The sequence below is a fragment of the Podarcis cretensis genome (assembly GCF_951804945.1).
Source record: "Podarcis cretensis genome assembly, chromosome: 3".
NCBI lineage: Eukaryota > Metazoa > Chordata > Lepidosauria > Squamata > Lacertidae > Podarcis > Podarcis cretensis.
In genome coordinates, this window is record NC_137172.1 from 2,746,488 (window position 1) to 2,771,843 (window position 25,356).

The 25,356-nt window shown below is 48.4% G+C and overlaps 1 protein-coding gene across 5 annotated transcripts in view; it reads left to right on the plus strand.

The window, feature by feature from the left end:
* Positions 1 to 25,356, plus strand: part of EFR3B (EFR3 homolog B) — a 148,076-nt gene that overhangs the window by 24,486 nt on the left and 98,234 nt on the right. Inside the window, exon 1 of one of the 5 annotated variants that reach the window (XM_079968592.1) lies at positions 7,313 to 7,391. The exons of the other annotated variants lie outside the window; for them this stretch is intronic. Within the exon in view, the coding sequence (XP_079824718.1) occupies positions 7,385 to 7,391 (7 nt within the window). The 5' untranslated portion in view covers positions 7,313 to 7,384. Of the gene's footprint in view, positions 1 to 7,312; positions 7,392 to 25,356 lie in introns of those variants that run through there. 5 annotated transcript variants of the gene reach the window in all.

Sequence of the window (25,356 nt, forward strand, 5' to 3'; positions counted from 1 at the left end):
AGCACGCCAGGCACTCCTGTCTTCCACTGCCTCCCACAGTTTGGTCAGACTCATGCTGGTAGCTTCCAGAACACTGTCCCACCATCTCATCCACTGTCGTCCCCTTCTCCTTGTGCCCTCCATCTTTCCCAGCATCAGGTCTGTTCCAGGGAGTCTTCTCTTCTCATGAGGTGGTCAAAGTCTTGGAGCCTCAGCTTCGGGATCTGTCCTTCCAGTGAGCACTCAGGGCTGATTTCCTTCAGAATGGAGAGGTTGGATCTTCTTGCAGTCCATGGGACTCTCAAGAGTCTCCTCCAGCACCATAATGGAAAAGCATCAATTCTTCGGCCGATCAGCCTTCTTGATGGTCCAGCTCTCACTTCCATACATCACTACTGGGAAATCCTGGTTACACCCAAGGAGCATTGCACAACCCTCCCCCCGTCTGCTTTGCTCTCACCCGCCCCCCTCGCCCCAGAAAACATCATTTATACATATCATGAGCTGCCGGCCCCCCCCCCCCGCGCCTCTACCCCTGCTGTCTTCCAGTTTCTTAGGCTACCTGAGTAAGGAAATCTCTGGTGCATTTGAACATCCGGCGCAGTCCTTGCTCTCCACCAGCAGATGTATAAATAGCCCTTGCGGTCCGGAGCTGAGGCTGAGCTGATCCTCCCTCCACCCGTCCGCCCCCCACCCCACCCCCGGAGCTTTTGCTGACGTCACCCAGTGATGCAGTCAGTCTGTCCCGCCGCCCCCCTCGCCTGCAAAAAGAGAGATAATTCTGAAGCAGAAGCCGCAATTCTGCTCCGATTGTGGGTTCCTGTTTTAGATGGGGAATTTCAACAGCAGAGAAAGATTCTTTTTTTTTTTTCCTGGAAGAAGCTATTTAGAAGCAGATCATCCCAATTTATTCAGGGGGGAAAAATCCCCCAGGCTGTATAATCTCCAAATTTGAGACCTAACATTTGCAATAATATTTGCTGCTGGATCTGAGCGTTTCAGGGGCAGCAGGAGGGAGGCAGAGCCGCAATGGATTTTTCAAAACATGATTGACTTAGGAATCATAATTCGGAAGATTTGGAGGTGTGGCTTTGCTTTTGTTTTAAATCGGTGTTGGTTTTTTTAAGAAATCTCCCTCCAAATTAAAATTCAGAAGTGATGTATTTTTAAATTATCTGAAATCTGAAATTCCCATTTCACTTTTTAAAATAATAATAATAATAAAATAATTTTATTTATATCCCGCCCTTCCCAGCTGAGGCCGGGCTCAGAGCGGCTAACAACAATAAAAGTAACACAGCATTCTAAAATCAATGCATTGATTTATTAACAAACAAACAAAGTGCAAACATAACAACAAAAACGAAAACAGAGTCAAAAATGGAAGGACAAATGTACAGAGATCCAGGGCGGTTCTAAAGGGATAATAAGGTATTGACTCATACAAAGGTTCCCTTTACAAACAGTAAATAATTATTTTAAAAATACTGTAACATTATTCCCCACCTGTGAGTTACATCACAAGGGAGAATGAAGCTTCAATATAGTCGTGAATGAGTCAGATATCGGCATATCTGCTGATGACGCTGAATGAGACTGTGCCCCAGTATAGGTATAAAAAATAATATCAGGCCATTTTCACATATACTGCAGGGGGAGATTTCAACTGTGTTGCAGTCAATAGAGGAGGGAGGGGGGCTTTGGGAGAGATTTCCCACTTCATATATATATATATGTAATATTTCCTGACATTTCCTCAAAGTGTAAAGTTGGAAGATACCCCTGGGGGTCATCCAGTCCAACTCAGCTTGGCAGAAGCCAGGAGGAGAGAGATTTCTTCCAGGCCCAGGAGCCCAATTTCTGAATCAAGGGCTTCTTGAAGGAGCATCTCCACCCCCATCGTTCTGCCCAGACACTGAGGTCCAGCACCGAGGGCCTTCTGGCGGTTCCCTCCCTGCGAGAAGTGAGGTTACAGGGAAGCAGGCAGAGGGCCTTCTCGGTGGTGGCACCCGCCCTGTGGAACGCCCTCCCATCAGATGTCAAAGAGAACAACTACTACCAGACTTTTAGAAGGCATCTGAAGGCAGCCCTGTTTAGGGAAGCTTTTAATGTTTGAGGCATTACTGTATTTTAATATTGTGTTGAAAGCTGCCCAGAGTGGCTGAGGAAACCCAGCCAGATGGGCGGGGTATAAATAATAAATTATTATAATTATTACCCGCTTGGACTACTGCAATGCGCTCTACATGGGGCTACCTTTGAAGGTGACTCGGAAACTACAACTAATCCAGAATGCGGCAGCTAGACTGGTGACTGGGGGCGGCCGCCAAGACCACATAAAACCGGTCTTGAAAGACCTACATTGGCTCCCAGTACATTTCCGAGCACAATTCAAAGTGTTGGTGCTGACCTTGAAAGCCCTAAACGGCCTTGGTCCAGTATACCTGAAGGAGCGTCTCCATCCCCATCGTTCTGCCCGGACACTGAGATCCAGCGCCGAGGGCCTTCTGGCGGTTCCCTCATTGCGAGAAGCGAAGCTACAGGGAACCAGGCAGAGGACTTCTTGGTAGTGGCGCCTGCCCTGTGGAACGCCCTCCCATCAGATGTCAAAGCGATAAACAACTATCGGTACCTGACATTCAGAAGACATCTTAAGGCAGCCCTGTTCAGGGAAGTTTTTAATCTGTGATATTTTAGTGTATTTTTGGTTTTTATGGAAGCTGCCCAGAGTGGCTGGGGAAACCCAGCCAGATGGGCGGGGTAACAAATAATAAATTATTATTATTATTTTTACTTCTTCAAGTCACAAGAAAGGAGATTCTCACTAAACATTAGGAAGAACTTTCTGAAGTTGAGACGTGTTCAGCAGTGGTACAGTCTCCCTCTGGAAGCTGTGGCATCCTCTAGTTCCTTGAAGGTTTTTAAGCAGAGGTTGCAGGGCCACCTGTCATGGATGCTTCAGCTGAGATGCCTCAATCGTCGGGGGTTGGTCTAGATGACCCCTGGGGTCCTTTCGAACCCTACAGTTCAATGATTCTTGGATTCCATAAGATTGACATGACGATTTCCAGAAATTGTCCCCACCTCTTCCCTCTGCACCCGACACATATCATACAGGTGTGGGGGCAGAAGTAGGACAGCAGTTGGGGGGCCATTAGTCAGGGACTCCTGCATTGCGTGGGGCTGGAGAACCCCCAGGACCCCTTCCAACAATTCCACCATCCCTTCCACCTTCCCTTCTATGTGGGGCTACCTTTGAAGGTGGCCCAGAAACTACAACTAATCCAGAATGCGGCAGCCAGACTGGTGACTGGGAGCAGCCACCAAGACCACATAACACCGGTCTTGAAAGACCTACACTGGCTCCCAGTATGTTTCTGAGCACAATTCAAAGTGTTGGTGCTGGCCTTTAAAGCCCTAAATGGCCTCGGTCCAGTAGACCTGAAGGAGCGTCTCCATCCCCATCGTTCTGCCTGGACACTGAGGTCCAGGACTGAGGGCCTTCTGGCAGTTCCTTCACTGCAAGAAGCAAAGCTACAGGGAACCAGGCAGAGGGCCTTCTCGGTAGTGGCACCCGCCCTGTGGAACGCCCTCCCACCAGATGTCAAAGAGAACAACTACAGTGGTACCTTAGGTTACATACACTTCAGGTTACAGACGCTTCAGGTTACAGACTCCGCTAACCCAGAAATAGTACCTCGGGTTAAGAAATTTGCTTCAGGATGAGAACAGAAATCGTGATCTGGCAGCGCGGCAGCAGCAGGAGGCCCCATTAGCTAAAGTGGTGTTTCAGGTTAAGAACAGTTTCAGGTTAAGAACGGACGTCCGGAACGAATTAAGTACATAACCAGAGGTACCACTGTACCAGACTTTTAGAAGACATCTGAAGGCTGCCCTGTTTAGGGAAGCTTTTAATGTTGGATGCATTACGGTATTTTCATATTTTGTTGGAAGCCGCCCAGAGTGGCTGGGAAAGCCCAGCCAGATGGGCGGGGTATAAATTTATTATTATTATTATTATTATTATTATTATTATTATTATTATTACTATTACGCCATCCTGCGATTCGCTGAAGGTTTTGAATCAGACGTCCACCTGCCAGGGGTCCCTTAGCTGTGATTCCTGCCTTGCAGCCCACCATTCTCTCTCCGAAGCCCCTCCTCAGGGTACCAGAGACCCCCACTCTTTCGACTCCCCCCCCCAGATGAGGGTGTCAAACCAAGGACTCCCCCCCCCCGGGTGTGATGGACTAGATGGTCTCTGGGGATCCCTCCTCCCAAGCCCACCACACACTCTCTCTTTTTTTTACTGATTTTTATTAGGTTTTACAGTTTTATATTCAACACAATCATTATTATCACAAAAAGAAGAACGACTTCCCTCAACTTCCTCTTCTATTTTTTAAAAAATAATATTTATTACTTTTAGAGCTTACAAAAAAGAAAAGGAAGAAAGAAGACAAAAGAACAAAAAGAACAAAAAAGAGAAAAAATACAATACATAAACAATACAAAACACAACCTTAACACATTAAACTAACACAATAAACTAAACCAAACCAAACAAAAACAATTTAAAAACATTGTTGTTGTTGTTGTTTAGTCGTTTAGTCGTGTCCGACTCTTCGTGACCCCATGGACCAGAGAACGCCAGGCACTCCTGTCCTCCACTGCCCCCCGCAGCTTGGTCAGACTCATGCTGGTAACCTCGAAAACACTATCCAACCATCTCGTCCTCTGTCGCCCCCTTCTCCTTGTGCCCTCCATCTTTCCCAACATCAGGGTCTTCTCCAGGGAGTCTTCTCTTCTCATGAGGTGGCCAAAGTACTGGAGCCTCAGCTTCACAATCTGTCCATATTCTATCTATCATTGACCTCCCTCTTTGTATTCCACTTCCATTAATTGTTTCAGCAATTCCTTTCCATCTTTCTCTATTTTCTATCATATAAATGTCTTAACATATTTTTAATCTTATTTCCATTAAAATTAGTATACTTATTTAAGCTTAACTCCTTATAGCATTTCAGCTAAAGCCATAAAATTTCCTTCCAACATTTTTCTATCACTCATTAATTTAACAATATTTCTATATATAGACTTTAAATTTCCAATCTTCTTCCACCATCTCCTCTCCCCAGTCTCGGACTCTGCCAGCCACTTCCGTCAACTCCATACAGTCCATCAACCTGGAGATCTTATGTCCGAGGCTCTTAACTCTTTTCCACATCCCTTCTGCCAGTCTTCTTCATATTCTTTGATGCTAAAGAGCAGATCTCGGGGAAACTCCAATCCAACGATACTTTTATTCCTTCTCGACAGGTCAGCCAAATTTCCATATTATTATTTTTTTAAATTCCTCCAAATTCAAAGGCCCCCCAGAACTCCAATCTCCTCCTGACCCAAGTCCATTTTCCAAAAGTCAGTTAATCCCTGCATAGAGGGATCTTTCCAACTTTCCTTTTCTAGTTCAGGCCAGGCTCCGATCTTCAAAATCTGACTTTTTCTAGTCTCAATCATAAAGGGCCTCAACTTGTAGTCCTCAATTTGCCTCTGTAAGGCTAAGGCTCCCCCCTGTATTACTTTAGGTTCGACAACAGCAACTTTCTCCTCCTTTCCAGCAATTTGTCCTGTTGAAATAGATTCCTGTACCAAATCCTGAATAATTTCTGTATTGGTGCTCACTTTTGGTTCCAAAATGTCAATTTTAGTAGTCATAGCATCCATCTTTTTATGAAGCTGTTCCAACAAGTGGCTTATCTTAGAAAATGCAGTCCATAAGGCTTCTCCTGTCGACATTCTTGAATATCCAAGGTCAATCTCTAGTTCCCACACTTCTTATCAAGCAGCTGGAGATTCCCCAGCTCCACTCCTGTAACAGTTTCAAAAGCTCCCTCTAGAGGGGAACAGTCTCCACTTGTATCAATATTTTCCAACACAGATCAAAAAGTAAAAATAGTTTCAATTTTCAGATACTTTCCCTCCCTTTTAAACGCAGAAGCGGACAATGGAAACAATATATTTCTCTTATTTAACTGACTGTCAACATCCGTTCTCTTCGCTGTCAATGAACTCTCCCGAAACGTCAATCACTGGGAGCCCGTTCCCAGGTTCAGAGCAGTGGTAATTTTATTTTAATCACTCTCTCCTGCAGGATACACAGTCCAAAATTTCCCCCCTCTTCTCCTGCTTCCAAGGGGGGGGGGTCTAATAATTTCAATTGATGGAAGTTTAATCCTTTACATAAGGCTTCCCGAGACTTTAACTTGTAAGCTCTTTGCTTCAGTCTATTTACAAAAGGGGAAGGCTGACTTCCTGTTTTGAACCTTCCCCGTTCGATGCCAAATTAAGATATTTAAAGATCTAATTTTCTGTTTTACTCACGGGTTGTTGTTTAAAATCCAATTGTCCACAAGAGAAAGTCAGCGCTCTCCGGCAACAGCAATGCGGCTTCACTCCGTGAAAGAAGCGGTCGATTCAAAGCACCGCGCCGCTCACCCCACGTCGCTCCGGATCCCCAAAACAGGGTTTCCCCGCGAGTAGGGGAGGCGCAAAAAGTGCCAGCCGAATCCCAGGTTCACAAGCTTCTTCCGCCTGTGATTTCAATGGGTCTCCGCCTTCGCTGTGGCGGTTCAGACCCAACTTTCCACAGAGCAAGTTCCTCCCGATCAGAGGAGCTCCGCCATTGCCGGGGGCGCCAACCCGGAAGTCCCTCCCAAGCCCACCACTCTCTCCCCGAAGCCCCTCCTCAGGGCACCAGAGACCCCCACTCTTACGACTCCCCCCCCAGAGGAGGGTGTCTAACCCAGGACCCCCCAGGGATGGACTAAATGGCCTCTGAGGATCCCTCCTCCCAACCCCCCCATTCTCTCCCTGAAGCCTCTCCTCAGGGTACCAGAGACCCCCCATTCTTCCAACTCCCCCCCCAGAGGAGGGTGTCAAACCGAGGACACCCCCTCCTAGGGATGGTCTAGATGGCCTCTGGGGATCCCCCCTCCCAACCCCCCCCATTCTCTCCCCGAAGCCTCTCCTCAGGGTACCAGAGACCCCCCATTCTTCCGACTCGCCCCCCCAGAGGAGGGTGTCAAACCGAGGACACCCCCTCCTAGGGATGGTCTAGATGGCCTCTGGGGATCCCCCCTCCCAAGCCCACCACTCTCTCCCCGAAGCCCCTCCTCAGGGTACCAGAGACCCCCCCCACTCTTCCAGAGGGGCGCGTCTAACCGAGGACCCCCACCCACCCCCTCTCCGCCCATGCGCAGAAGACCCCCCCCCCCCCCGTTCATTCATGCCCGCCTGTCTCCGCCTTCTCCGGGGCTCCGCCGCGGCGGTGAATGAGCGGCGCCGCAGAGCGAGCGGGGGAGCGCGGCGGAGCGGGCGCGGCGAGCCGGGGCTCCGCTGGCGAGCCATGTACGGTAAGGGGGGGGGGGCGCGCGGTGGGGGGGGTACCCGCTTGGCTCTCCTTTTCCCCAACATCACCAGGGACTGGCGGCTTGCATCCTCCGTTTGCTGCGGGTTTTGCTTTTTCCTTTCTTTCTGCCTGGTTCTCTCTCTCTTTTTTTGGAGGGGGGGGGAATGTTGATCGTGCCATCGTCCCCCTGCCCCCCAAATTCCGTCCACGAAGGTCACTTTCCAGCTACACCTCCTAGGGGTCGCCTCGCCCACCGGAGAGATGCCGGGGAACAGGCAAGCATCGCTGCTCCCCCCCCCCCCATCTGAAAAAGAGATGCTCGAGGGATGCGGAGAGCGTTGCGCGGCTGTGTCAGGAAAGGAAAATAATAATAATAAAGCGGTCTTTCATCAGTTCTGGCCCCAGGAAACAAGATCTCCCCAGTTCTGCTTGGTTGTTGTTGTGGTTGGGGTTTTTTTTTGGGGGGGTGGGTTCTCGCAAAGAAGAGCGTCCCCCCCAAAAGAAAAACCCTCCAAGGCCTGATAAATAGGTATCTCGTGGCGTTTCTGCACCATAGCTGCCAACTTTTCCCTTTTCTGGTGAGGAATCCAATTCGGAATAAGGGAATTTCCCTTAAAGAAAGGGGGTGGGAACGTTGACAGCTATGTTCTGCACTGAAGCTGCGGGGAGAAGCAGTTCTATGCAAAAGGGGGGGGGGTCTGGTTGGGAAGGAAAGAGTTAAGCAGCCCCCTCTCCTCCTTGTCCCTCCTCCCCCCCTTCTGAAAATCACAATATCTGCAGGGGCTTGTTATTGCAAAAGAAAGAAAGGTGTGTGTTTTTTAAAAAATATAACTGGGTAGTGTGGTCCACAGGTCCGGCGTGTGTCTGGATTGTGCCCCCCCCCCGCCCCGCCCCCAGCTTCAGATGGCAGTTTGAAATCTGCTCTCCCAAAAAAAAAGGCACGAAAGGGAATTCCCCGCAGGTAGAAATCAAGACTGACAGGGGAGCTTCTTTGGTGTTAAGGAGCAGGCAGGGTCTTGTTCCCGTGGCTCCACAGCGACATGGAGAAGAAATTGTGGAAATGTAGAGTTGGAAGGGACACCATGGGTCATCTAGTCTAGGCCCCTGCAAGTTGCCTTTTTATGACCGCCCCCCCCCCCCAAAAAAAATCACGGCATTTCCTTTCCTCCAGTTTCTATTTCCCCCTTTCCCTGGAACTCAGTAAAGACTACAAAGGATTCCAAGGCTGGAGTCCAGTAGAATAGAGCTCTGCAGAGGGCATCAAAGGGTTAACCCCCCCCCCCGCAAAAATAAAAATCCCCTCTTGTATTGGCAGCCTATTGAACAAAAGTTGTAATCTCTGCTGGAGACCAGGGAACGCTTCTGCTGCGCAGGCAACTATTTTTGGCCACTACTCCCTGCACGCCCCCCTCCCCCCCAAAAAAACCCCGTGTTGTTACTTAATTCCCTTGGATTGCCATATTCAATGGGTCCCATTCCTGCCCCCCTCCCCATATTTTGCTTGCGATAACACAGCCTGGTGTCTGCCGCTGCCTTGCTCTGGGGGTGCAAATCCAGGGGAGGTTGGTCTGTGGGATTTGGTGTGTGTGTGATCTGTGCAATTGGGGGGGGGTGTCCTCTATTATCATAGAATCCTGGAACTGTAGTGCTGGAGGGTTCCCCAAGGATCATCTAGTCCAACCCCCCTGCAATGCAGCATTCGCAGCTGTGAGTCTGTGTTTACAATCTGCTTTGTGTGTGTTTGCAGGGCGGGTGTGTGTGTGTGTGTGTGTGTGTGTGTGTGTGTGTGTGTGAATCTGGGCATGGTTACCCCCCTCTCTTGTTCAGGTTTGTCTGGCGAGTAATGCCATCCCAGGGCCCCGATCCTGCAGATAGCAGGTCGGTTCCTGCAGCCCTCTCCGAAAGCCAGCTTCAGTGATGCAGCTGGTCTTTCTCCAGAGTTGCAACAGGCAGATGTTTCTGAATCAAGGCTTGCAAAGGCAATTGTGGGGTGGGGGGGTGGGGGGGTGCCGATTTGCACAAGGTTCACACACACCAAGCCGGCTTCTGCTGCGTCAAACTCCGAGATTCCTTGCAAAAGCTGAGCCAAGAGAGCCTTCTTTTTGAGGCTGATTTCGTCGTTGTTCCCTTGCAACCCAAAAAATAGGAAGGGTCATCTAGTCCAACCCCCGGCGATGCACAAATCAGTTTGGTTGGTGAGCTGAAAATACGTTCTTCTAGGATTGCCACTTTCCCAGTGTTTTGCTGCCCAGGTTTTGCTCTGCTGCCCTGAGCCAGGAGCTCTAAAGCCTTAGCTGCTGCATTTTTGCTTGCAGGCAGTTCTGTCTGTGACGGACTTTTCCTGTTTGAATGTCCACGAATGTTCTGTGCCTGATCCGTGGCGGAGGGAGTAAAGATGAGTTCAAAGATTGATGCAAATACCACTGCAACCTTTGGGATTGTGTTTTCTTCTTCTTCCTTTTTTTGCTTGATCTATTTTGGCTTGCCTCCCAGTCATGGGTGAATCATGTTTCGTGAATAAACTGTGATATTGGGGTTTGGGCTTGTTTTGGGATTTTGATATGGCTGTGCCTCTCAACTGCAGTACTTAACCCTTGCTTTGTGGAATATTCCATTTCCTTCTGAAGATCAGTCCTTAATATGGAATAGCTACCGAGGAGAGAGATCCCCAGTTAAAAAAAGAGACTTGCTGCAGTTTAGCTGGACCACAGAATCACAGCACTGTAGAGGTGAAAGGGACCCCAAAGGGCCATCTAGTCCAACCCCCTGGAATGTGCAGGAACCACAGCTAAGGAATCCCCGACAGATGGGCTTCCAACCTCAGCTCAAAAGTCTTCCTTTAGGATAGTTTGCCATGACGGCAGTGGGCCAGTCCTGTTTCTTAGCCTCGCCTCAGTTCTCCATCTGTAAAATGGGCTCGTTGAGGTTACCCATTTGCCATTTGCCCAGTAAGGGCAGCCGAACCGCCTTGCTGCTTTTCCAGGGAGCATTTGGGAGCCTTCAAGTCGAGCAATGCCAGACTTGACTTGAACTCTTGGCAGTCTATCTTGGAAGACATCCCATTCATATTTTTAATGCAGTGTGATAGCGACGGTGGGATTAAATTCATTTGAGGGCTTATAAACTTGAGTACGACTTGTCTGCAAGCCTGTGTTTAAAAAGTGCTGCATAAATGAACATTAAAGTTTAACTGGCCTTTTTGTCACCTTATATATATATACTGTATAGCTAGTTGTAAAAAGCTGGCGTGCAATTTGCAAACATGGTATAATTTGCTGGATTCCTTCCCGAATCTGTCTGCTTGACATCTCCGCCGCAGTGACGTCTTTGCGTTCTGTCGAGTGTCAATGGATTGCTGCCTTGTGGACGCTTTGCCAAAATATCTCTCCCTTGTCCTCAGATAATTCAAGGGGAGCTGTGTGCCGACCTCAAACCACAATTGGGAGCGCAATTTCCCCAGGAATTTTTTCCTGCACAGCCTCCACTGGAAATGGGAAGGCTCCACGTTCTTGCACAACTCCTATACATTCTTTTCCTTCCCCACAGATCCTGCCTTGCAGGGGGTTGGACTAGATGTCCTTTGGGTCCCCTGGAAGAGCAGAAAACAAAGCTTTCCGTGTGACAGTGCTTCAGATATCCAAATATGGCTCTCATGTTTAACTCTTTTCCAGGCTAAACATCCCACATAAGGCCTGGTCTTAAGACCCTTGATCATCCTGATTGGCCCACTCTGCACACCTTCCAGCTTCTTAAACCGTGGTGCCCACAGCTGTGTCATCCTTACACAACACCCCTGTGAGGTTGATCAGCGTTGCTAGATTGCGGACGCTGGGTTCAAAACTAGCCAGGCACATTTTGCACCTGGCTCGCTGTCCCGTGCGACCAAGTGAAGGTGCCCAGGTGCCAGGATTGGACACCTGTCGTCTCCACCATCCGGGGATCCTCGGATCTGGGCTGTTTGTGCACACTAATACAATCTCCTTTAGAATTCTGTCCGTTATATTTGACCTGCACAAATCAGAATGAATTTCAGGAACCCAAACGCTTTTCCTGTGCAGCCTAAGCAGGAGCAGCAATTCAATATACAGTGGTGCCTCAGGTTACATACGCTTCAGGTTACAGACTCCGCTAACCCAGAAATAATACCTCGGTTAAGAACTTTGCTTCAGGATGAGAACAGAAATAGGGTTCCAGCGACGCGGCAGCAGCAGGAGGCCCCATTAGCTAAAGTGGTGCTTCAGGTTAAGAACAGTTTCAGGTTAAGAACGGACCTCCAGAACAAATTAAGTACTTAAGCACTTAACCCGAGGTACCACTGTATTGAATTTTTGTCTCTTGCCTTCACCTGCCCTGCTCACAGTTTTGAAGAATATTCCTACATTATGAATGGTCCGTGTCACCATTAAGAAAAAGAGGTTGGAATTGGCCAATATATATGCGGACTATCCTTGGAGCAAGCAAATTTTCTTCTTTCACTTCTCCAAGTTCTTAATCCAATTCAAGGTCGCCCTCTGAACTGGCCAGATTTATTTATTAATTATTTTTACAATGCAAGTCATATATATAGATTTATTGATGTAGAGAGATATCTTAAGCCAGAGTAAACACAGAAGCAGAACATCCGTTTAAAACCGTCAAAGGGGAGGGGGAGAAACTTCTGTAACAATACCTTAAATATACTGGAACCCCTGTAGATCTGGCAGCGAGTGATTTTTTTAAAAATGTCCTTATTAAGGGTTTTCTTGAGTTACAATAGTACAACCATCGTCTCTATTTTCATATCATAAAGCTCCTTCCATAGATCAGTTATATCCCGTGTGAGACTTTATGGTGTTGCATAGGGTTGCCATATTTCAAAAAGTGGAAATCCAGACAGAAAAGTTGTAGATGCTTTTTTCGATTTTGCAAAAAGAAAAAACCCTCAACAACAAAAATAAGATTTTTGAGCTGCCTTGCCCCAAGATGACAACTAGACATGCTGCTTTGGCGATTCTGACCTTGGTTTAAGGAGCCATTGGGCGCCCAGCTTATATACCTGAGTTTCTAACACTGATTGCAGGGTGCCAAGGTCACCCAGAGAGTCTTTGCAGCCCAAGTTCTTTGCTTCTGCTGCTTCCCTTCCTGGCTCATCCCAGCTTGGTGATTCACAATACCAGCAGGTCTCCCTTTCCTTGGCTCGCATCCTGCAAAACACTTAGTCCGATTGCATTTTATCCTTTCCTGACCCCGCCGAAAGCCACATTGCTCGCAGAGGCAAATCCTTTACACTTAGAGGGCTGCTAATGTCAAACATCTGGCTGCGGCAGCTGGCAAAAGCCCTCTTTCCCCTGCAGCCTTCGTCGCGCAGGGAGAGATGATTAAATTTGCGCCCGTCCCTTCTGCGTTCTAGAGGGCAGGGGGCATTGGCGCCACCAGATCCCGGCCTTCCCGCCCGGGGTGGATTCTCTGCAGAACGCATTTCAGCTGGGATCACTTTTACAAGCCGATCCAATCCTGGGGGGCTCAGATAAATTCCTATCGTGAGCCTTGCAAGGCAGGTACAATTCCAGGTACTGGAGTTATTCCTCTACTTTTCTGCATTTCTGGCCTGGCAATTGTGCATAGATTCATAGAGGTCTGTTTTGTCGCAGTGCATGGCTGGGATGTCTTCAGATCATCCAGGTTTGTGGGTGCAGTCGCCTTAAAGGTAAAGGGACCCCTGACCATTAGGTCCAGTTATGGCCGACTCTGGGGTTGCGGTGCTCATCTCGCTTTGCTGGCCGAGGGAGCCGGCGTACAGCTTCTGGGTCATGTGGCCAGCATGACTAAGCCGCTTCTGGCGAACCAGAGCAGCGCACGGAAACGCCGTTTACCTTCCCGCCAGAGTGGTACCTATTTATCTACTTGCACTTTGATGTGCTTTCGAACTGCTAGGTGGGCAGGAGCAGGGACCGAGCAACGGGAGCTCACCCCATTGCGGGGATTCGAACCGCTGACCTTCCGATCGGCAAGCCCTAGGCTCAGTGGTTTAACCCACAGCGCCAGCCACGCCCCTTGGGGTGGAACAATTGCCATTCCCTGGAGGTTGCAGGTTTTCCTTCTGGTTTGGCTGTTTGGAACCTTTTGGAGCAGGGCGAATCCCTGCTCCCCGACATTTCCCCGCCGGGTCAAATTGGGTAGCCCAGCCTTCTCCAGCCAGGTTCCCTCTGGAAGTTTGGCACTACAACTCCCACGGGAGTTGTAGTTCAAAACCACCAGACAGCACCAAGTTGACAAAGACTGGGCCCTATTGGTTTGGTTTCCTAAGCACCGGGGAGACCTTTCTGAGGGCAAGAGCTGTGTGACCGTGGAACGGTCTGCCTCAGGAGGTGGTGAACTCGCCTTCGTTGGAGTTTTTTAAGCAGAAGTTTTATCCTGGATGCTTTAGCTGAGATTCCTGCATTTCAGACAGCTCTACAGTTCTATTATCCTAAGGGCTGATAAACCCCAGAATATGTGCCTGCAGAGCAAAATAGCTAAAGCAAGTGTCCTCCTAGAGCCACAGATGCAAGAGTACGGAGCCTCGACATAAAATCATAGAATTGTAGAGCTGGAGGGAACCCTGAACATCATCTAGTCCAACCCCCTGCAATCAGGAATCCTGGCTAAAGCACCCATGACAGATGACCATGTTTTTAACATATTAAGTGGTATAGAAATGCTGTAAGTAAATAAATATGGTAGACGTCCACCTGCAGTCAAAAGTGTTTGCAGTTCAGACCCAGGTTGACTGAGGTCCAGTGCTGAGGGCCTTCTGGTGGTTCCCTCGCTGCGGGAAGCCAAGTTACAGGGAACCAGGCAGAGGGCCTTCTCGGTGGTGGCACCTGCCCTGTGGAACGCCCTCCCATCAGATGTCAAAGAGAAAAACAACTAACAATCTTTCAGAAGACATCTGAAGGCAGCCCTGTTTAGGGAAGCTTTTAATGTTTAATAGGTTATTGTATTTTAGTGTTTTGTTGGAAGCCACCCAGAGTGGCTGGGGAATAAATAATATGTTGTTGTTGTTGTTGTTGTTGTTGTTGTTGTTGTTGTTGTTGTTGTTGATAGCCTCACCTGCTGATCTCAGAATCAGGACCAACCTTGTGTTTCTTTGTACGGGTGGAGAGAAGCTCAAGCTGTCTATGCTTCACTTTTGCAAGTGCTCCCCTCGAGGGGGGGGGGATAATTATTGTTTGCTCCTCTGGTCCATGTTTTGTTTTGTGCGGTTTCAACACCCTTTTAGGTCTGCCTTTGAAAAAACGCCTTAAAATGTGCAGTTTGGGGGCTGGGCTTGCAACAGACAACCATCCCTTGTTTTGCCGCTCTGGACTGCGGTGCAGAGAAAACGTCTTGCAGCCAGGATCCGGTGTCGGTGTGTGGTGTGTGTGGGTTTGTGCATTGCAGTCTCTCAGCACTTAGCAGTCCCTTCTGACAATTCCTGGAGAGTGGGGCTGGGGGTGGAAGGCAGGGGTGGGTCTATGGGGAGAGGCTTGCCCCCATGACAGCTGCACCCTGCCTGAGACGCCAGAAGTGAAATGCAATTAAAAACCAGCGATGCTAATTGCTGTGAATCCTGCCAGAATGAATCCCGGCTAAAGAAGTCATTAGCGGAAGGGGATGAGCCACATGTGAACTGCAGAGAGCTTGGTTTGTGTGTTTTTTTAAAACTCCCCTTTTAAAATAATACCGCATTCTTTGGGCCAGACAGGCGGAAGAGAGCTAATTTGCCTACGTAGTGCTGCGTTCGGCAGAACTGTGTGTCATTGTGCTGCATGTGAAAATAGCCTAAGAAGAGACTGGGACAGGCCCAAAGGGGGTCCAGATGCTCCAGCATCAATAATAATAATAATAATAATAATAATAATAATAATAATGTTATTTATATCCCACCCTCCCCAGCTGAAGCACAAGAGGGGAGAGTCGAATCCTGTTTCCTGGTTTCCCACTGGCATCTGGGGCTGGGCGATATCTGGTTTTCAGCATCACAATGTCTCACCAGCTAAACATCACAATATACTGATATACCGTATTTTTCGCTCCATGAGACGCACCTGACCATAAGACGCACGTAGTTTTTAGAGGAGGAAAACAAGAAAAAAAATATTCTGAACGAAACAGTGGATGTATGATTTTTGTGGTTCATGCTGTGGCCACAGAAATGTGATTTGAATGTGAGTTTGGGGTAGCCCAATGCAAAAATCCTGAGGATCCATGTGGATCTGTGCTTTGTAATCACGTTTTTGCGCCACTGCGGCCCCACAAAACAGTGAGTGCATGATTTTTTTGGTGCAGGCTGTAGCCATGGACATGCTATGTGATCTGATGGTGAATTTGGGTTGACCCAATGCAAAAATCCTGAGGATCCATGTGCTTTTACCTCCCCCCCCCCCGGCAACCTCCTTTATCACGTCCCTTATCTCTCTCCCGATAGCTTGCCAATTAGCTCCCTTCCCTCTTGTTTGCCTTAGTGTCTTTTCCTTAGCTGGAGCAGTTTTTTGCTCCTCCTTTTCTTCTAATTTCTCTTCTTATTGCTTTAGTCTTCCTGTTTCTGCTTTTTGCCCCTGGGCAATTCGGCTCCAGGGACCACGCATTTGCTCCATAAGACACACAGACATTTCCCCTTACTTTGTAGGAAGAAAAAAGTGCATCTTATGGAGTGAAAAATACGGTATCTGGAAATAACGATGAAGCTGGTTTTCAACTTTACAATATGTCACTAGCTAAACATTGTGATATACTGATAAATCTCAAGGTCTGAAAAAAGGAGGGAGCCTTGTCCACTATTCGGATTGCGCTTTGTTTGGAGACAATTGTCCAGAATGCGGCAGCTAGACTGATGACTGGGAGCGGCCGCCAAGACCACATAGCACCAGTCCTGAAAGACCTACGTTGGCTCCCAGTACGTTTCCAGGCACAATGCAAAGTGTTGGTGCTGACCTTTAAAGCCCTAAACGGCCTCAGTCCAGTATACCTGAAGGAGCATCTCCACCCCCATCGTCCAGCCCGGACACTGAGGTCCAGCACCGAGGGCCTTCTGGCATTTCCCTTCCTGCAAGAAGCGAGGTGACAGGGAACCAGGCAGAGGGCCTTCTCAGTGGTGGCACCTGCCTGTGGAATGTCCTCCCATCAGATGTCAAGGAAATAAACAAGTACAGTGGTACCTCTGGTTACGAAGTTAATTCGTTCCAGAGGTCCGTTCTTATTCTGAAACCGTTCTTAACATGAGGCATTCTTTCGCTAATGGGGTCTCCTGCTGCTGCCACGCCAGCGGTGCACAACTTCCACTCGCATCCTGGGGCAAAGTTGGCTTCCAAGTTAACTTCCAGGTTAGCGGAGCTCATTACTCAAAGCGTTCACAAGAATCATAGAATCATAGACTCATAGAGTTGGAAGAGACCACAAGGGCCATCAAGTCCAACCCCCTGCCAAGCAGGAAACACCATCAGAGCACTCCTGACATATGGTTGTCAAGCCTCTGCTTAAAGACCTCCAAAGAAGGAGACTCCACCACACTCCTTGGCAGCAAATTCCACTGTCGAACAGCTCTTACTGTCAGGAAGTTCTTCCTAATGTTTAGGTGGAATCTTCTTTCTTGTAGTTTGGAGCCATTGCTCCGTGTCCGCTTCTCTGGAGCAGCAGAAAACAACCTTTCTCCCTCCTCTATGTGACATCCTTTTATATATTTGAACATGGCTATCATATCACCCCTTAACCTCCTCTTCTCCAGGCTAAACATGCCCAGCTCCCTTAGCCGTTCCTCATAAGGCATCGTTTCCAGGCCTTTGACCATTTTGGTTGCCCTCCTCTGGACACGTTCCAGTTTGTCCGTGTCCTTCTTGAACTGTGGTGCCCAGAACTGGACTCAGTACTCCAGGTGAGGTCTGACCAGAGCAGAATACAGTGGCACTATTACTTCCCTTGATCTAGATGCTATACTCCTATTGATGCAGCCCAGAATTGCATTGGCTTTTTTAGCTGCCGCGTCACACTGTTGGCTCATGTCAAGTTTGTGGTCAACCAAGACTCCTAGATCCTTTTCACATTGCTGGAAGCCGCCCAGAGTGGCTGGGGAAACCCAGCCAGATGGGCAGGGTATAAATATTATTATTATTATTATTATTATTATTATTATTATTATTATTACAGAAGGTGATTCAAAGTGGACGGTGCTATACGAACCACGGCACCCGTGTTCACAATCGTAAATAAATGGGCAAAAGCTGGTGAGGCAGCGAGTTCCTCTCTGACAGATTCTGGTGCCAGAAAGCCTATCCTCTCTGCCTTTTTAGCATGCGTGTTGGAAAATCCAGCGGGTGACAGGCAAGGGGATGAGTAGCGCAGAGCTGATTCTCACTCTTCCACGGATCGCTTGTCATTCTTCACCTCCTCGTGCTATAATTTGAGAGACAGCTTGTCTTATTAGCTCCCTGGCAAGCCTGCAGGTGGGCAGTGGCATGATCTGCCTGTCTCGAGGTTGATGGTGGCACCAAGATTTCTGGGTTTGCCTTTCCAGGGTGGTTGAGAGAGGAGTCTAGTCTGAATTACAGGAGGCTGTGATTCACAGCTGCAATGAAGAGGAAGGGATGGGAGGCTGCAGAGAGACAGTTTTTGCACCCCATCCTTTCTAGTGCTCAGGTTTTCTTTGTTTATTCTCCCCAGAAGGATCACGATCTGCTGCAGCCTGCAAAATCTCTGGAGGAAGGATGAGCCGTCAGGTTAGGAGCACGGAAACCTGCCTTATACCAGAGTCAAACTATTTCTCCATCTAGTTCTTAGCTGTCAACATTTCCCTTCTTTTAACAGAAATTCCCTTATTCCGAATAGGATTCCTCGCAAGAAAAGGGAAAAGTTGACAGCTATGATCTAGTTCCCGACCGTGTACACTTTGCAGGAATGAAAGATCTCCAAGATTTCAGGCAGGTGGTTTCTCCCAGCCCTACCTGTCAGTGTCAGAAATGCATCCCATAATAACAAGCAGAAACAATACCCCTCACATAGTATTTTTAAAATTACGTTTCTAAGGGGAGAACTGTGCTCTCAGGAGGAAATTCGGGATAAAAGTGTAAGAGATCCCTGACGCAGGATCTGGCCGACACAAATTACTTCTTAAGCCTCCGGCCATTTGTAATCTAATGAAAACTATCTGTGCGTTTTTAAGAAGCTTATGTGACTGAGATAAATCGGGGTGTGTGTGTGTGTGTGGAATGGATCTTCGCCTGTCCATTCGTTCTGGATATATAGTGAAGTTTGCCCAAAATAAACTTGAGCTTCGAAAGGGACTTACGTTCAGTTTTCGTTGCAAAGAACATCATACAAAGGTCTCTGACGCCAACTCGGATCGTGACCTCATCTTGCCCAGTTCAGGCTGGTACGTAGTTTTCCTTATTTTCCTGATACCTAGAAGCAGAGCACTTTCTTCCGCGGGCAAAAGGTTCCTGATTTAATCCCTGGCACATCCAGGGTCTGGAAACCAAGCCTGACGAGGAACGTTTGAAAGTGTTAGAATTCCTGCTCCGTGATTGCAGTCATGGGATTGTTGTCTTTCACATGACGGTGTATGTTTCGGGAAGTGACAGAGACAGGATGTTTGTGTTACTGTGTTCCGTGAAGTGGGACTATTGTCCTTTGTCCTTTTTTTCTCTTTGCTGTCTGATGCTAGAGAGAGAAGGAGCCATGTTGCAGTGCTCCGTGTGTGTTTATATGTAAATAAAGTAGATTAGCCAAAATGCTGAGTTGCTGAGGTCTGTCACGCAAGCTGCGAAGACTCCTGTGTATCCCTAAGTGTGCCGATATCTGTTGGCATCAGTCACTGTGATGGTTTGGCAGGAGAAAGCTTATGAAGCTCCCGAACGATCGGCCAGGAGGGAGAGAACATGCCAGCCGGGCATGTGTCTCTACCAGAGTCCTACTCAAGTGTAGGATGAGCTCCTGACAGAAGGAGCAAGATATGTTTAGCCTGGGAAAGAGGAGACACAGGAGATAGGATAGCTATCTTCAAGCGTCTCAAGGGCTGTCACGTGCTAGAGCAAACAAGTTTATTTTCTCCTGCTCCGGATGGTAGGACTCGAACCCATGGCTTCAAGTAGCAAGAAAGGAGATTCCGACTAAACATTCGAAAAAACTTTCTGACAGTACTGAGTTGGATAAAAGATGTCATATAATGCCTCTTCTGAGTTAGAATGTATTAATTTTAGAATGTATTTTAATTAATTGATTTTGATTTTATGTAATTGATTGTGATTTTATGTAAAATCACTTATGTGATTTTATTGTTATTAGCTGATCGGTTTCGGCTGGGGAGGGCAGCATATAAATAAAATTTGATTATGATTACCATATTTTTCGCTCTATAGGACACACTTTTTCCCCTCCAAAAATGAAGGGGAAATGTGTGTGCGTCCTATGGGGCGAATGCAGGCTTTCGCTGAAGCCTGGAGAGCGAGAGGCGTCGGTGCTCTCCAGGCTCCAGGATGCTCTCCGCAAGCCTTGCGTGCCCGGGGGAACTCCCCCCAGGCACAAGGCTTGCGGGCGGCAGCCTGCAGCGCGGAGCAAGGGGCACCCTTTGGAGGACGCCCCGTGCTTCGCGCAGGTGTCCGCAAGCCTTGCGCGCCCGGGGGAACTCCCCCCCCCCGGCGCACAGGGCTTGCGGGCGGCAGCTGGCAGCGCGGAGCACGGGGCGCCCTTTGGAGGACGCCCCGTGCTTCGCGCAGGTGTCCGCAGCCTGCCGCCCGGCGGGCGGGGCGCCCTGAAGCAGAGCGCCCCGCGTGCCGGACAGACATCCGCAGCGTGGGGAGCCCTGCAGGAGTTCCCCGCAGGGCTCCCCACACTGCGGATAGCAGCCTGCCGCCCGGCGGGTGGGGCGCCCAGAACCAGAGCGCCCGCGCGCCGGACAGACATCGGCCAGCCCCAAAAGCTCGGGGGACAGTGGGGAGGTGCAGCGCCACCATCCCACTGTTCCCCGACCTGGTTTTTGGGGGGAAATAAAGGGGAAATTTTTTCCTTTATTCCCCCCCCCCAAAAAAAAGTAGGTGCGTCCTATGGGACGGAGCGTCCTATGGGACGAAAAATATGGTATTCCTAAAATCATAAGAGGAACTTGCAGGGTCAGGCCAATGTCCCATCTAGCCCATCATCCTGTTCTCACAGCGGCCAACCAGATGCTTGTGGGAGAAACCTGCAGGCAGGACTCGAACACAAGACCAACTCTCCCCTCTTGTGGTTTCCAGTAGCTGGCATTCAGAAGCATTGTTGCCTCTGACTGTGGAGGCAAAGCAGAACCGTCCTGGCTAGGAGCCCTCGATAGAGCTCTCTTCCTCCATGAATTTGTCTAATCCTCATTTAAAGCCATCCAAGTTCGTGGCCACCACTGCCTCTTGTGGCAGGGAGTTCCACAGTTTGGCTTCCTTCCAGGGTTCTTATGCCAAGCAGTCAAGTACGACATTCCTAGAGTGAACATGTTTAGACATGGGGAGGAATGTTTGTAGAGCCAGCAGGTAAACTTCCTTTTTCCTTCTGGGCTGGGACAGACTTCCTCTGCATGGGACTAGAGGTGGGTGCGGCCCCACCTGTGCAGGTAACGACAAAAGCACATGGCAGGGCAGCCATCTCTCTCTCTTTGACTACATGCATCGAAGAAGCAACATCTGCTTAGCCAAAGATGCTCTCTTGGCCTCTAGCCAAGAGAGGACAAAGGGACTGTCTCCTTATGAGATAGTTTCCAGGTGTATGTTACTTTTCAAAGCTAAGTCTGCCTTCTGGGATCTGATTGTGAACAGAATGTGAGTGAGTAAACTCTTTTAATACTTTTATAGAAGACTGTGTCGTGTCTTATGAGGGAATAAGGGGAAAATACCAGAACAGTTATTACAGAGGCTTTAGCGAGCCTGAGCAAACGCATTCTCTGTGAGTTTAAAAGGGGGGATGTTACTCTGCTAAAATTGTGAACTTGTTAACACAAGTTGGAAAGGATGTAATCAAACAATATATCCTCTCCTGCATCCCTGAACATTCCCACACCAGGCACATCCCAAAAGGAGACATGCCATTCTCCTTCAAAACTTAATTTCAGTAGGGGGATGGGACCCTCTGGGTGCCAGCAAAGGCCTCTGGGGGCACCACATTGGGGACCCTTGGGCTAAAGTGTGTTGCTGAACTGGGAATCCTTCTTGATTTCTGAGCTCTGCAATTGCCTGGGTTGTCGAGTGAGAACTTTGCAGATACAACCTGCCCTTGTGGCCTCCAGAGGCAACACAGAACCTGCAGGCCTGCCTTTATTTCTATATTTAGAAGTAGTTCTATAAGGCCATATCAGAAAGCATTGGGGTGGTTTACAACATTGCAACATAAAACACCATCAAGAAAAGAACTCGGTTTCCAAAAATGGATGGATATATATATTTAACTGGAGCTTCTGGTTCTGTTCTTAGCGATATGATTTACAGTAAACTGCCCTGAATGTTTTGGAAAAAGTGGGAAGGCATTATGAAAATATTTTAAAATAGCATTTTAGTGATTCTTTTTAAGTACGTATTGAGAGCAAGAATAGCACCCAGGCCACCCTTGCTTTGGAAAGAGGCAGTGTGTTGTAGTGGTCAGAGTGTCAGACTAAGACCTGTGAGACCAGGGTTCGAATTTCCACTTGGCCACAAAGCTCACTGTCTATCAGCCCAACCTACCTTATAGAATTGTTGTGGGGATTAAATATTCCTCCAAGGTGGGAGGGAAATGAAATAGACAAACAGATTCCAGGGAATCATAGAATTGCAGCATTGTAGGGACCTCACGGGATCATCTAGTCCAACCCCCTGAATGCAGGAATCTCTTTTTTGTCAATATTTTTTTATTATTTTCTCAACACAGTTTCATACAATACATCAAATCACATCTATAATTTAGCTCTGCCGAGCTTATGACTTCCCTCCTTCCCTTCGACAGGTATCCCTTATTTCTTTAAATCGCGTATTTTAAATACTGAGTCTCTTATTTATTACATTTTAGGAGTTATATCAATCCTGCCAGTGTTTTTAAAGTTTTACAATTATCCTGTAAATACACCATAAATTTACTCCAACTTTCTATGAATCTCTGGTCGTCCTGGTCCCGAATCAGCTTGGCTGGTCAGCTTGGCTAACTCCGCATAGTTCATCATTTTCGTCTGCCACTCCGCAATGGTTGGAATTTCTTGTAGGGTAGCTTCCAATTTGGGGCCAGCATGGTTCTTGCCGCTGCTGTGGCATACATGATCAGTCTTTGATACGATTTCTTGATCTCTTTCCCCATCAAACCCAGCAAGAAGGCTTCTGGATTTTGGGGGAAAGTATATTTAAATCCTGGTGTTGGAGGAGACTCTTGAGAGTCCCATGGACTGCAAGAAGATCAAACCTCTCCATTCTGAGGGAAATCAGCCCTGAGTGCTCACTGGAAGGACAGATCCTGAAGCTGAGGCTCCAAGACTTTGGCCAACTCATGAGAAGAGAAGACTCCCTGGAAAAGACCCTGATGCTGGGAAAGATGGAGGGCACAAGGAGAAGGGGACGGCAGAGGACGAGATGGTGGGACAGAGTTCTCGAATCTACGAACATGAGCTTGACCAAACTGCGGGAGGCTGTGGAAGACAGGAGTGCCTGGTGTGCTCTGGTCCATAGGGTCACAAAGAGTCAGACATGACTAAACAACAACAACATACTGTCATCATTGCTCCAAGAAGAAGTGGCCTCTGCATCAACACCTCTGCAGAAACAACACAAAATGAATTGTAGGTTTTTGTGGTGTTATAGAGGAATAAAGCTCTGGGTTTCCCAGTAGTGATGTATGGAAGTGAGAGCTGGACCATAAAGAAGGCTGATCACCGAAGAATTGATGCTTTTGAATTCTGGTGCTGGAGGAGACCCTTGAGAGTCCCATGGACTGCAAGAAGATCAAACTTCTCCATTCTGAAGGAAATCAGCCCTGAGTGCTCACTGGAAGGACAGATCCTGAAGCTGAGGCTCCAATACTTTGGCCACCTCATGAGAAGAGAAGACTCCCTGGAAAAGACCCTGATGCTGGGAAAGATGGAGGCCACAAGGAGGGCACAAGGACCAAACTGCGGGAGGCAGTGGAAGACAGGAGTGCCTGCCGTGCTCTGGTCCAGGCGGTCACAAAGAGGCGGACACAACTAAATGACTAAACAACAACAACAAGCAGCACAAATAAGGTTGGGCAACTTGAACCAACAACACACAAAGGATTTTCAGACGAGAGAACTTGTATTATTCCTAATGAGATGGGGAAACGGCAGGGACGGTTAGCAAGCGGAATGAAGCAGTCGAAACTGAGACACGGGAGAATTTGTACAGAGACTATTATAGCAGCAATCAATACAGGAGTCTAAAAAGGTTGCTCGCTCGCCTATGGTGAATAAGAACCGATTCCAGGTAAACGCTCAAGCCAGGTGTGTTAAAAGGTCTTTTATTTTTAGGCCTCGAGGAGGAACAGAAGGACTTGTGGGCAGCTGGATATTAAAAGTCTGCACGAGCCCAGAGGCCACAGAAATGACTCACTTGCAAGGCTGGAACAAGGAAGCTGTAAAAGAGACAGACTCAGCTGGCAGCAGCTGGGCAAAGAAGAGAGGTGTTGGACCAGATGACCCTTTCAATTCTACAATTCTTTGCATTTATGTAGACCGAGGATGGATTTTCTGAGTGCTGCAAAGAGCCAAACCTGAGTCAAAGCAGTTTCCCCCGAGCCAAGGATGAAGTGAGCAAGAGTGGGTGTTTAAAAGGGAAGCTTGAATGTGCACCAGGCACGCCAATTAGAGCATCTTTGTTCAAATGCTATGATTCGATGAAATGTGACTAATCTGCGCGAATGTATTCTGCTTGGAGAATCTGAGCACCAGCATTGCAGAACAGAAAGTTTTAGTCCTGGGTTCCTCTCTATCGCTCGCCCCAGAAGTGCTCAGCAAAAAATAAAAAGGCCGTCTTTCCTCCCTGCGGCTGCCTTCAATATCGCGGCAAGGAGACGGGCATTGGCAACGGGAATGCCACAGAGAGGCGGCTGTTGGAGAGGCAAGGCCCTGCAGAAACTGGCATTTGCGACAAAGCCAGGAGCAAACCATGATATCAGCACACGAGGCAAAAGCAAATCGCTAGGCTGATGTCCTCGGAGAGGATAAACAAGGGGTTGACAAGCCAACAAAGGTCTGTATAGTTAAAGCTATGGTTTTCCCAGTAGTGATGTATGGAAGTGAGAGCTGGACCATCAAGAAGGCTGATTGCTGAAGAACCGATGCTTATGAATTCTGGTACTGGAGGGGACTCTTGAGAGTCCCATGGACTGCAAGAAGATCAAACCTATCGATTCTGAATGAAATCAGCCCTGAGTGCTCGCTGGAAGGACAGATCCTGAAGCTGAGGCTCCAATCCTTTGGCCAACTCATGAGAAGAGAAGACTCCCTGGAAAAGACCCTGATGTTGGGAAAGATGGAGGGCACAAGGAGAAGGGGACGGCAGAGGACGAGATGGTGGGACAGTGTTCTCGAAGCTACCAGCATGAGTTTGACCCAACTGCGGGAGGCAGTGGAAGACAGGAGTGCCTGGCGTGCTCTGATCCATGGGGTCACGAAGAGTCGGACACGACTAAACGACTAAACAACAACAATATGGTATACGTTTCTTAGCACAATTTGTTTCTGAGCACAATTTGTTTCTGAGCACAAGTCTTGGTGCTGACCCTTAAAGCCCTAAACGGCCTCGGCCCAGTATACCTCCACCCCCATCGTTCTGCCCGGACACTGAGGTCCAGCCCCGAGGGCCTTCTGGTGGTTCCCCCACTGTGAGAAGCCAAGTTACAGGGAACCAGGCAGAGGGAACCTTCTCAGTGGTGGCACCCACCCTGTGGAATGCCCTCCCACCAGATGTCAAAGAGAAGAACAATTACCAGGCTTTCAGAAGACATCTGAAGGCAGCCCTGTTTAGGGAAGCTTTTAATGT